Source organism: Microcebus murinus, chromosome 32, assembly GCF_040939455.1.
Source record: "Microcebus murinus isolate Inina chromosome 32, M.murinus_Inina_mat1.0, whole genome shotgun sequence".
Lineage (NCBI taxonomy): Eukaryota > Metazoa > Chordata > Mammalia > Primates > Cheirogaleidae > Microcebus > Microcebus murinus.
In genome coordinates this window covers 2,751,162-2,762,846 of record NC_134135.1, presented here as the reverse complement: position 1 = coordinate 2,762,846, position 11,685 = coordinate 2,751,162, and the positions used below count along the sequence as shown (strand labels likewise).

Genomic DNA, 11,685 nt, shown 5'->3' with positions numbered 1-11,685 from the left:
CAGGAGATTGAGGTTGCTGTGAGCTAGGCTGATGCCATGGCACTCTAGCCTGGGCAACAAAGTCAGACTCTGTCTAAAAAAAACAAAAAACAAAAAACACACCACATAAATCTGTTATCCTTCAGTTCTGAAAGTCAAAATTCCAAAAGTCAAGGCTATGTTCCTTCTGGAGGCTCTGGCGGAGGATCTAATTCCTTGCCCTTTCCAGCCACTTGCACCTCTTGGCTGGGGGCTTGTACCAAGCTGACTTTGCCTCCACAGTCACATTGCTTACCCTAATTGTGACCCTCCACCTCCCTCTTATAAGGATTCTTGTGGTTACACTAGACCCACCTAAATCATCAAGGGTAGTCTTCCCATGATTCTTGACTTAATCACATCTTTGAAGTCCCTTTTGCTATATAAGGTACCATATTCACAGGTTCCAGAAATTAGGATATCACATGTTTGGGGAATCAGTATTCTGCCTACCATGGAAGGGTAAAACTACGGACCCTGCTTATGTAACCTTCACCGTGGAGAATTCATCCAGTAGGACCACTCGTGTGTCCCGAGACCTGGGTGCCAGGCCCCAGGATGTAGAGAGAAAACAACCTGATCTCTCATGGGAGGAGCCTGTGGTCTAGTCTGGGAGAGAAAGGACCCTAATGCAGTGTGATAAGAACTCCGATTAGGGTATGATAAGGCTTGCTTGACAGATGGGTTAGCCAAGAGTCTGCAGGGAAAACAGGATCTAAAAGGATCTAAGACCCGATGAACAGAGTTAACCAGGCAAGTTAACCTGTCTATACAGGTGTGATACCATGCAGAGATATTCCAGTCTCATGATGAATATCTTGGGAATTCTGAGCATTTATGGGTGACAAATAAAAGAAACTGCCACCATAAACTGCTTTGCGAATGTTAAATGGGATAATGTTCCCCCTTGTCTTCCCTTTAAAAGTGAAAGTTGGGCAGGGAACACGGTGGCTCACACCTGTAATCCCAGCACTCTGGGAGGCTGAGGCGGGAGGATCCCTTGAGATCAGGAGTTCAAGACCAGCCTGAGCAAGAGCAAGACTCCATCTCTTCCGAAAAATAGAAAACTTAGCTGGGCGTGGAGGCCGAGGTAGAAGGATCCCTTGAGCCCAGGAGTGTGAGATTGCAGTGAGCTATGATGACACCACTATACTCTAGCTGGGGTGACAGAGCGAGACCCTTTCTCAAAAAAACCCAGAAACCGAAAACCAAAACAAACAAATAAACCCCCAGCAGTTAAATTAATAAATTCAGGAGAAACTCTGCAGGTCAGCCAGGAGTTGGGGGGGAAGGAGGTAAAACAAGGAGAGAAAACAGTCTGCAAAGTGGAGGGGTTTGCGTTATTTTTACCACAACCGTGAGAGCAGCCAAGAGCACAGTGGCACGCAGAGCAAACGCAGTTATTATTAGGGTGGGGGCCGAAGCTCTACTGGGCACACTCCACTTGCCAGTTGCCCTGGCAACAGGCTCTGACTTTAGCCTAAGGATGGTTCAAGGAGGACAGCTTCATGCAAATAAAGCTGTAATTAGGGATGGAGCTCTATTTGGTCTGACTTTGGTCCACCTTTGGAGAAGAGCTGAGGGAGACTTTGGAAGAGGTTTGCTTGCTGACCAAGAGCAATGTTCATAATAGTTTGAACCACGAAGAGTTGCTTAAAAGTTGAGCTGGAGCACACACGATGGAAAAAAAAGCAAGAACTTCCTTCCAGCCCTGGGAATCTGGTAGGAATCAGTGTTACACGGTAGCCAACATTTATTGAGCATTTTCTATGGGCCAGCCTCCGTTTTAAACACCTTATGTATATTATCCACTTAATCTTACAACAATCCTATGAAGGAGACATTATCAGGGCGCCCATTTTACAGTCAAGGCAACCAAAGCTTGGGGAAGGTCGCTTTCCAAATGTTCCCGGGAGTGAGCGGCAGCGCTGGGATTAGAACCCAGGTCTTCGGCTTAGGAAGCTTAACCACGGACAGTGCCTTCCACTCAGCTGGGTGGCCCTGGGGAAGGCCCTGAAAGAAGCACAGGGCACAGCACAGGCTTGAAGGATGGCTAAGCTGAGCTTAGCCGGCAGGGCTGTGGGACTCCAGGAAGGGACACTCCAACGCGGGGATCCCGGCTTCTCTCCTCTTGCGGGTAGGTGTGCACATCCAGTTTCCCCGGCTCAGGGCCCAGCCCCGCCAGGGGCGCGCTTCTGGCTGCGCCAATCGAACGCGACCAGCGCACCCAGGGAGATGAGGACCAGGCCGGCCAGCCCCAGGCGAACGAGGTTCCCCCGGGTGTAGTCCGAGGAGCCAGAGTCTGCGGGGCGGAGAGGACAGAGAGAGGCCGTCAGCGTCCCGACCTGCAGTCGGAGCCCCGCCACGCGGGTTTCCACCCGCCCCTCCGCCCGGGGGTGGAGTTGGGAACCCGGGTCCCCAGTCTTAAAGTTGAGGGTGAGTTAATGAGGGCTTCAACTCCAGGGTCTGAGGGAGGAGGGACTGGGGGACCCCTGGATCTGAGGGAGGAGGGACTGGGGAACCCCTGGGTCTGAGGGAGGAGGGACTGGGGAACCCCTGGGTCTGAGGGAGGAGGGACTGGGGGACCCCTGGGTCTGAGGGAGGAGGGCTGGGGCTGCACCCCTGGGTCCGAGGGAGGAGGGGCTGGGGGACCCCTGGGTCCGAGGGAGGAGGGGCTGGGGACCCCTGGGTCCGAGGGAGGAGGGGCTGGGGACCCCTGGGTCCGAGGGAGGAGGGGCTGGGGACCCCTGGGTCTGAGGGAGGAGGGGCTGGGGACCCCTAGGTCGGAGGGAGGAGGGACTGGGGAACCCTGGGTCCGAGGGAGGAGGGGATGGGGACCCCTAGGTCGGAGGGAGGAGGGGCTGGGGACCCCTGGGTCTGAGGGAGGAGGGCTGGGGGACCCCTGGGTCCGAGGGAGGAGGGGCTGGGGGACCCCTGGGTCCGAGGGAGGAGGGCTGGGGGACCCCTGGGTCCGAGGGAGGAGGGGCTGGGGCGGGCCGCCGGGCCTCTCACCTTCCGAGCTGATGACCAGCGGCTCACTGCGCTGCGACAGCACGTAGGGGGCGGAGGGCGTGTGGTAGTAGCAGCTGTAGGTGCCCGGGGCGCGGGCGCCGGGCAGCGGGAAGTCGGCCCAGCGCTGCGCGGAGTCGCGGAACTGCAGCGGGGCCGCCACGCCCTCGCGGTACAGCGCGAAGCTCATGCCGCGCACGCGGCCGGCGCAGCGCAGGCTCACGTTGGCGCCGCGCGCCACCACCGGCCCGGGCAGCGCCACCAGCGACGGCCGCGGCAGCTGCTCTGCGGGGGGATGCGGGCCTGAGAGCGGGGCGCCGCGGGCGGGCGCGCCCGGTTCTCTCCCCTCCGCCTCTGCCCGTCACTCGGCACCTCTCCTTGCCCCTCCCCGTCCGCGTGCCGTCTCTGCCTGTGCCTCTCTGTGCCCCTCTCCCGCGTCGGCCCCGCACGCCTTCTCCGCGTCTCTCCCTCCACCCGCAGGTCTCTTTCCCTCCGCTCGGGGCCTCACTAACGTCTCTGCGTCTCTGTCTCCCCGTCCGTGTTTTCGCTCCCCCAGGTCCTCGTTGTGTTTCCGTGCCTCTCCCCGGGTTTCTCAGCGTAAGCGCTGGTGACATTTTGGAGAAGTCTTTGTCGCTCGGGGCCGCTGTCCCCTGCGCCGTAGGGTGTTGAACAGCACAGCCCGGCCCATCCACTAGATGCCAGTAGCACCCCCTCCCTCAGTTGTGACAGCCAAAAATGTCTCTATGTAATGACAGAGATCACCTGGGGGCACAACTACCCCTGGTGGAGAACTACCCGGTTCTTGGGAGCCTCTCCCTACCTCCACGTAGTTTTCCCCCCTCTGCGTCATTGTGCAAGCCTGCCTGTCTCTCTTCGTATCTCTCTCCCTGTATCTCTTCTCTCTTCGTGTGTCTGTGAATCTATCCATCTCTCTACCCAGCTCCGTCTCGCTTTCCCTGTGTCTTTCTGTCCCTTCTCCCCACCTGTCTGTCTCTGTGAATCTGTGTATCTTCAGCTCTGAAGACAGATTTCTCTGTCTCATTGCCTCTCTCTCTCTCCCTCCTCTTCGCTCCCTTATAACATCCCTGTGCTGGGGCTCCTCCCCCACCCCAGGAACTCACCTGTCACCAGCAGTTCCAGCTCATCACTGGGCTGGGACCAGACACCTGGCTTCCAGTCAGGCCTCCGGTAGCTGCAGCAGTAACTGCCTCCTTGGGCCAGAGTCACCTCCTCCAAGAAGAACTCCGCCAGCTCTGAGGACACATCCCTGAAGAGTAGGGGGCCTGTCTCTCCAGGCTTGAAGAGTGCAAACCTCCAGGCAACTTGAGGCGCTCGGCACCTCAAGGTCACATTGACCCCAGGGGTCACAACTGCAGCTGGCTGAACCCCTAGCCATGGCTTGGAGTAGGAAGCTGGGGGGACTGAATAAATGGGGCATCCTGAGTCCTCAGGCTGCCTGGGAGCCCCACAAAATGAAGGAGGAGTTGGGGAAGGAGGAAAATCACCTTGGGCAATTGCTGTCCCTTTTTTGGCCTGAGTTCCCTGTTTGTAAAAACCAGGAGGGACTGGACTACAACCAAGGCTTGTCAAAATTAGCATAAACTTCTGACCTTTACTCCACAGATTTTAAGCACGGTTTCAAAGGGTGGGACCCCAGAACTTTGTAATTTTAAAAAGCTTTCCAGAACGTTGGCAACATATTTAACATTTCAAGAGTTGCCAAAACTTGTTATCTATTGGGGGGAAAAATAATTCTGGAACCCTACCTCACACCATTCCCCCAAACAAATTCCAGATTAATTAAAGACCTACAAATGTTTTGTTTTTTAACTATAGGAAAAATATAGAAACTATAGGAAAATGTATTTATCTTGGGGTAGGGAAGGCTTCTTAAAATATAAAATGAAAAATTTTATGGAAGATTAATTAATTTGACCACTTCAAAATTTTTAAGTTGTGATGCTAAAGGACAAACAAATGAAACTAGGAAAAAATGACAGTACTGGCAGAAATTACTTATTCATAAATCACATAGATTAAGCATATAGAAAGAAATCCTAGAACCTACCCAAGGGAAAGTTGGGCAAAACATGAACAGGCAATTCATAAAAGAGGCAATTCACAATTCTCAAAGAAAAAGCTACTCAATCTTAGTAGTAATCATTTAAAAAAATAACTGAAGCAACACACTACCATATTTTTGTCTATTAGGTTATCAAAAATTAAAAGAATGGTCAGGTTGGTCTGAGTGCAGTGGTGTTTACAACTAATTGATCACAACCAGTTACAGATTCCTTTGTTCCTTCTCCACTCCCACTGAGTCACTTGACCAGCCTTAAAAAATAATAAAAAATTAAAAAATGGTTAATATTCAGTTTGAGTGAATATGTAGTGAAACAGGCAGTCAGAAGCACTTCAAGTTCATGTTTTGAGATGGCAATTTGCCAGTTTCTATCAAGATACACAAAGAACACGACCAAGGACCCAAGAATTCCACCACTTTCCCCTTGACAAATGCACATCCAAGTGCACAGGGAACTAGGACAGGAGTGCTCTTTGCAGCATAGACTGTGAGGGTGAAAACAACCTAAATGTACATAAAGAGGGGGATGGCCAAACAAACTAGAATCCGGCCATACAATGGCAAATGCTAGTCAGTAATTTAAAAAAATAGGTACAGCTAGCTATAGTGACATGGAAATATGTCCAGGAAAAATTGTAAAGTGAAAAACATCAGATGCAGAATGGTGTGAATCATGAAATATCAATTTTGCATTGGAAAGAAAAAAAAGCATATAAATACATATACATATGTGTGTGTGGAAAAAATTTTATAAGGATTCAGAAGATTATTTAAGAAAGATGGGGAAGGGGAAGAAGGAGGCTGTTATATATCCTTTGGTAATGACTGAATTTTTAAAACCATGAATATATATTAGTATATAGTAACTTTATCATTAAAAAAAACTAATTTAAAATAAATGGATAAGGCCAGTCACTGTGGCTCATGCCTGTAATCCCAGCATTTTGGCAGGCTGAGCCAGGAGGAGAGCTTGAGCTAGAACCTTGAGTTTGAGACCAGCCTGGGCAACATAGTGAGACTCCCATCTCTAAAAAAAAAAAAAAAAAATTTTTTTTAAATTAGCCAGGCGTGGTGGCACATGCCTGTAGTCCCAGCTACTCAGGAGGCTGAGGTGGGAGGATCACTTGAGCCAAGGAGTTTGAGGCTGCAGTGAAGTATGATCATGCCACTGCAATCTAGCCTGGGTGACAGTGAGACCCTGTCTCAAAAATTAAATAAAATAAATTGATAGCTAAGGTAGTAATGGCTCCTTGGATAATTCTTATTTGAAGTTGCAGAGGGAGAAGGTTTGAGAGAAAAGAAAGGTCTCAGCCATCAGAAAACCTAGGAAGAAACCCAGCACGATCCCAGGGTGGGGGACCCTACTTTTGTGGAAAGTGGATTCCAAACGGAGGAAGTTGGGAGCTAATTATAATTGCAGGAGATCCTATCTCTTGGTTTTTTTCCACCCTTAGTTCTTATCTCATAGATCCCATCTCTCAAGCCCTGCACTGTGCCAAGCTCTGAGGTGAGGGTTTTACACATGTGATTTTATTAAATCCTCACAACAGCCCATTTTACAGAGAAGGCAATGAAGTCTTAGCAAGCTGTGGTCTCTTCAGGGTCACATTATGAATTAGATAGAGAAACTGAGGTTCTAGCTTAGGTGTCTTTAGCTCCAAAGTTCACAGTCCTCACTACTCACCTATAGTAGTCACTAAAGGGACTGAGGAAGGAAGGGAGGGAGGGAGAAAAGGAGGAAGGAAAAAAATTAAAAAGAAGGGGAGAGAGGGAAAAAAGGAAGGAAGGGAAATAAGGAAATCTGGGGTGGGGTTTGGCACCAAAGTAAAAATCCGAGTAGTTGGAAATGGGGTGTCAGGGATGGTGGGGGATGTTACTCACCAGACGGAGTGATGTCTGCGTGACACAGAGGCCCTGTAGAAGGTTGAGGGCGTTCGTTCTTTTTAAAGCCCTTTGGCTACCAGTCCCATCTCATGGGAAACCCAGGAATCTGAGTCCCCATCTCCCTTTCCTCTGGGAAACAAGAATCCTACCCTTACTTCCTCCTGTCTCAGTAGCCCGAAATCCAGACTTTGTTCCCCACCTACTTAAGAAGCCAGAAGTCTGGACCCAGCCCCCTCTTGCCTCTACACCCAGGAGTTCAGGGCTCCATCTTTCCAGGGGACAATAACCCGAGCTTGCAGTTTCTCCTCCCTGATTCAGGAGGCTGAGCCCCGAGCCCTTCTCTTCCCACGAACTCAGGACTCCTAACTTCCATCCCCCTTTGACGTCAGATTCCAGAAGTCTACGCTTTTGGCTTCAAAATTCTGGCTTTTGCCCCCCTCCTGCCTCAAGAACCATAGAAACCTGTCCCCAACTCCTTCCTCTTCCAGAATCTGTTTTCTCTTGCTTTAGGACCCAGGGGTCTAGGTCCCAGTCCTGTCTCCTTATTTGAACCTAAAATTCCAACCTCTGGGCTAGTGCTGTCTGGTGCCCCTGCAGGGTGTCTGGGTCCCCTAAGCACCTCTCTCTGTACCCTCTAGCCCAGCCAGGGACCCAAGAAGGAAGGGACAGCTCACAGAGGCTCAGCAGCTGGAGGATCAGCACCAGGGCCATTGTGGGGAGATCTCCGCTGGAGCTGGACCTAGAGCAGGGCTCACCATGCCCTCTCCCCTCCCAGGAAATGAGGCAACATCAGAAATCTAGAGCCCTGTTATCGGAAGAAAGGAGCGAGGTGGGGCCCTGGGTGAGTGTGTCATAGTCCTATGGTGCTGTGGAAAAAGTTGGGGGTGGGGGCAGTCATAACCTGTGGTGCACAGTAATTCAACTTAAAAAAAAATTAGCACCTATTATATGCCAGCTCCCTGCTGCGTGATGCTGGTGGCACAGAGAGGACTCATGCCCCGTTACTGCCCTCAAACAGTTACCACTTTGACTGAAAGATCCAGACCAGGTCAGGTCAGATTGGTTTTTTAAAAAGGGGATCTGAGCTATAAGGGCGGTAACATAGGGCACTGTGACAGCCCACAGAAGTCTCCTCACCCATCTGGAATGAGAACTAGCGCTTCCACAACGAGCTAATGCTGACCTCAAATGATAGGTCATTCATTCACCTCTGGGCCTCAGTTTCTTTACGTGTAAAGTGGGATTTCATAAATAAACTATAAAATGGGGACTATTTTATTCTGCCTTAGGAGGGCCGCAGTAGGAGGGCTGGAATTTGCTCCTCCGGAGCAACTGGAGCAACTTCCAGGCTGAGAGAGAAAGGAGAACATGGGTAGATGTGCAAATCAGGCTCCCCGCAAACTGGGACCACCGCCTAATTTCTCGCCATTGCCTCGGACTTCGCTTCTGGGCCAGTGCGCACGCGCAGACTCCAACAGCGGTGGCCTAGCACGCAGGGACCACAGCTCCCAGAGTCCTCCGCGTCCTCCTTCCGTCTCTGCGCTTCTCCTCCAGGGCGCACGAGCGACCCGGGAAGCGGAGGCTCGCGCGCTAGGACCACAGTTCCCAGAGTCCTCCGCGTCCTTCTTCCGTCTCAGCACTTCTACTCCAGGGCGCACGCGCGAGCCGGGAAGCGGAGCTTTGCGCGCAGGGACCACAGCTCCCAGAGTCCTCCGCGTCCTCCTTTCATCTCTGCGCTTCTCCTCCAGGGCGCACGCGCGAGCCGGGAAGCGGAGCTTTGCGCGCAGGGACCACAGTTCCCAGAGTCCTCCGCGTCCTCCTTCCGTCTCTGCGCTTCTCCTCCAGGGCGCACGCGCGACCCGGGAAGCGGAGGCTCACGCGCTAGGACCACAGTTCCCAGAGTCCTCCGCGTCATTCTTCCGTCTCAGCACTTCTATTCCAGGGCGCACGCGCGAGCCAGGAAGCGGAGCTTTGCGCGCAGGGACCACAGTTCCCAGAGTCGTACGCGTCCTTGCTGCTGCCGCGGAGACCAAGATGACCTCAAGTAAGTGCTGGCGTCGCCGGCGCGCGGGGTGCGGGTAGTTCCGGGAACCCCCGGGCAGCCCCCGGGCTAAGGCGGAGTGGAGTACTCGTGGAGGCGGTGGGGTCTGTTCTGGAGGGGGACGCAGAAGTCTCGAGGGGGCTTCTGCAGGGCGAGGGTAGTACGAGAAGGTTAGAGGTCACTGCGGGCAGCCCTTGCACGGGTGAACCTCCCGCCCACCCTCCAGGAATCGCCGCCTTCCTCAAGAATGCTTGGGACAAGGAGCCGGTGCTGGTCGTGTCCTTCGCCGTCGCGGGCCTCGGTGCGTGAGTGTCTCAGGCGCGAATTTGCATTGTCCACCCCGTGCCCCACGAGGTCCCACCACCCCTCACCAACACTCCATCAGCCCCCACTCTCTCTCCGTCTTGTACCCCCCGAGCCTCGTCGCTGCTCTCAACGTTCTGGGCCTCCACCAGTGTGTCCGCACCCCCACGACGTCCCCTCGTCTACCCCCATCCCAAACATAATTTCTCCACCACCACCCACCCCCAGCCTTCCCCGCCCCATACACACCTACCCAAGACGCCCTTAATCCCTCTAAGGGAGAGGTTCTGAATCCTGGTTGTGCATCATAAACACTGAGCACTAAATAAGTAACGTCCACATTTTCTTCCCTGTCATCGTCCCGCACCCCCTAGATATTGAACTGAGTTGTTTGGGTTGGAGGTGGGGCTGGGGAATCTGTACCTTGTGAAAATCCCCCATGGTGCTAATGTGCCTCCTTGATTGAGAACCTTTGCTGTGGAACGTGCTGCTCAAATTTTAACGTGCATTGGAATCCCTTGCGATAAATGATAAAATGTAGGTTCTGATTCTGTAGGTCTGGGTGGGGCCTGGTATTCTGCCAGTACTGCCACTCTGCTGGCCATCCACTGGGTAAGGTTCTAGAACACTTGTCCAGTATGGCAGCCACACCTGGCTACTGAGCACTTGAAGTGGGACCAGTAGGAATTGAGGTAGTACAAGACACTGGATTTCAAAAACTTAATATGACAGAAAGTATGTAAACTATCAAGAATTTTTTGTTGCATATATGTCAAAATGATAATGTTTTGGATATACCAATTTAAATACTTGTTAAAATTAATGTGGCTACTAGAAAATATAAAATTACATATATGGCCCTTATCTTTTTATTGGACAGTGCTAGCCTAGAACATTCCTTTTATTTTATTTATTTATTTAATTTTTTTTGAGACAGAGTCTTGCTTTGTTGCCTGGGCTAGAGTGAGTGCCAGGGCATCAGCCTAGCTCACAGCAACCTCAAACTCCTGGGCTCAAGTGATCCTCCTGCCTCAGCCTCCTGAGTAGCTGGGACTACAGGCATGCGCCACCATGCCCGGCTAATTTTTTCTATATATATTAGTTGGCCAATTAATTTCTTTCTATTTATAGTAGAGACGGGGTCTCGCTCTTGCTCAGGCTCATTTCGAACTCCTGATCTCGAGCAATCCGCCTGCCTCAGCCTCCCAGAGTGCTGGGATTATAGGCGTGAGCCACCACTCCCGGCCAGAACATTCCTTTTATGCACCCTACCCAACCCCCCAGGACTGCCAGCTCCCAACCAAGAGGGACCATAAGGACTGTAACTCATCAAGTGACTGTTGTTTGTGCAGCTTTCTCTCCCCTAGTTTGAAAGTCTTTATTCTTCCGGAATATTCCCAAGACACTCCCCTGGGATGTTCCATGATGATCCTACATTCAGATGCATTCATTCCATGATTGGCATTTGCCCCCTCCTCTCTGCCTATTGGCCAGACGTATCTATATGCTGGGCTCCCGCCCCTTTCTCCACCTACCCCTCCAAAAAAGTTTTAAACGCTTCTACCTATAAATAGGGTTCCCCACAGAGCAAAGGATCCTCGTGGAGGTGCTGGCTCCTCTGCTCCCTCCCCTAATGCACCTGACCTCAGGTTCTGCCCTCCTCTCCCCCAACCCCAGCCACTTTCCCCTGGGCCTCAACCCTGTGTCTCTCCACAGCTGTAATTTTGCCCCCGATCAGCCCCTACATGAAGTACTCTATCATGATCAACAAGGCCACGCCCTACAACTACCCAGGTGAGTAGGGGCCAGGCAAGGCTGGCTGAGATAGGCCTGGATTCTGTGCTGGGGGAGGGGCAGTAATGGGCAGTTCTTTCCTAAGCAGGGATCAGAGATTCAGCGCTGGCATCTGGATCTTTTCCCTATCCAATTTTTTAAATTGAGATACAATTCACATACTATTCTGTTTTTGTGCTTACTCTCCCTCCCTGTCTCTAGGTCTCTCATCTTCCCTGCTTCTCTTTGCATTAGTGATTCTCTGACCTTTACTCTCTTTCTCTCTCATCTCTCCCTGGGGTCCTGTTTCCCTCTCTGTATATAAACTGACAGACCAGCTCTTTCCAGGGCCTTGGAGATCTGCTGGTCTCAGTGCCCACCCTCCTGTCCCACAGTGCCCGTCCGAGATGATGGGAACATGCCTGACGTGCCCAGCCACCCCCAGGACCCCCAGGGCCCAAGCTTGGAGTGGCTGAAGAACCTGTGAGCACCTCCACCTACGGAAGGAGGCTTTTCCTCCCCATGACCCCCAATAAAAATGTGAAAACCTGAGCTGTGTGTGATTAGAGGTGGG

At 52.1% G+C, this 11,685-nt stretch overlaps 2 protein-coding genes across 2 annotated transcripts; one reads left to right on the top strand and one right to left on the bottom strand.

Annotated features, from left to right (window-relative positions):
• Positions 1-1,753: 1,753 nt before the first annotated feature.
• Positions 1,754-7,792, bottom strand: OSCAR (osteoclast associated Ig-like receptor). Its single transcript, XM_012770833.2, has 5 exons — positions 7,669-7,792; positions 6,992-7,024; positions 4,149-4,448; positions 3,031-3,312; positions 1,754-2,320 (listed from the first exon to the last, which is right to left on the bottom strand). Exons 1-5 carry the CDS (start codon positions 7,703-7,705, stop codon positions 2,184-2,186), a joined length of 789 nt encoding a protein of 262 aa, XP_012626287.1. The 5' UTR covers positions 7,706-7,792; the 3' UTR covers positions 1,754-2,183.
• A 1,100-nt stretch (positions 7,793-8,892) lies between these two features.
• Positions 8,893-11,663, top strand: NDUFA3 (NADH:ubiquinone oxidoreductase subunit A3). The gene is made up of 4 exons (XM_012770838.2): positions 8,893-9,038; positions 9,262-9,336; positions 11,055-11,132; positions 11,507-11,663. Exons 1-4 carry the CDS (start codon positions 9,029-9,031, stop codon positions 11,596-11,598), a joined length of 255 nt encoding a protein of 84 aa, XP_012626292.1. The 5' UTR covers positions 8,893-9,028; the 3' UTR covers positions 11,599-11,663.
• The last annotated feature ends 22 nt before the right edge of the window (positions 11,664-11,685 follow it).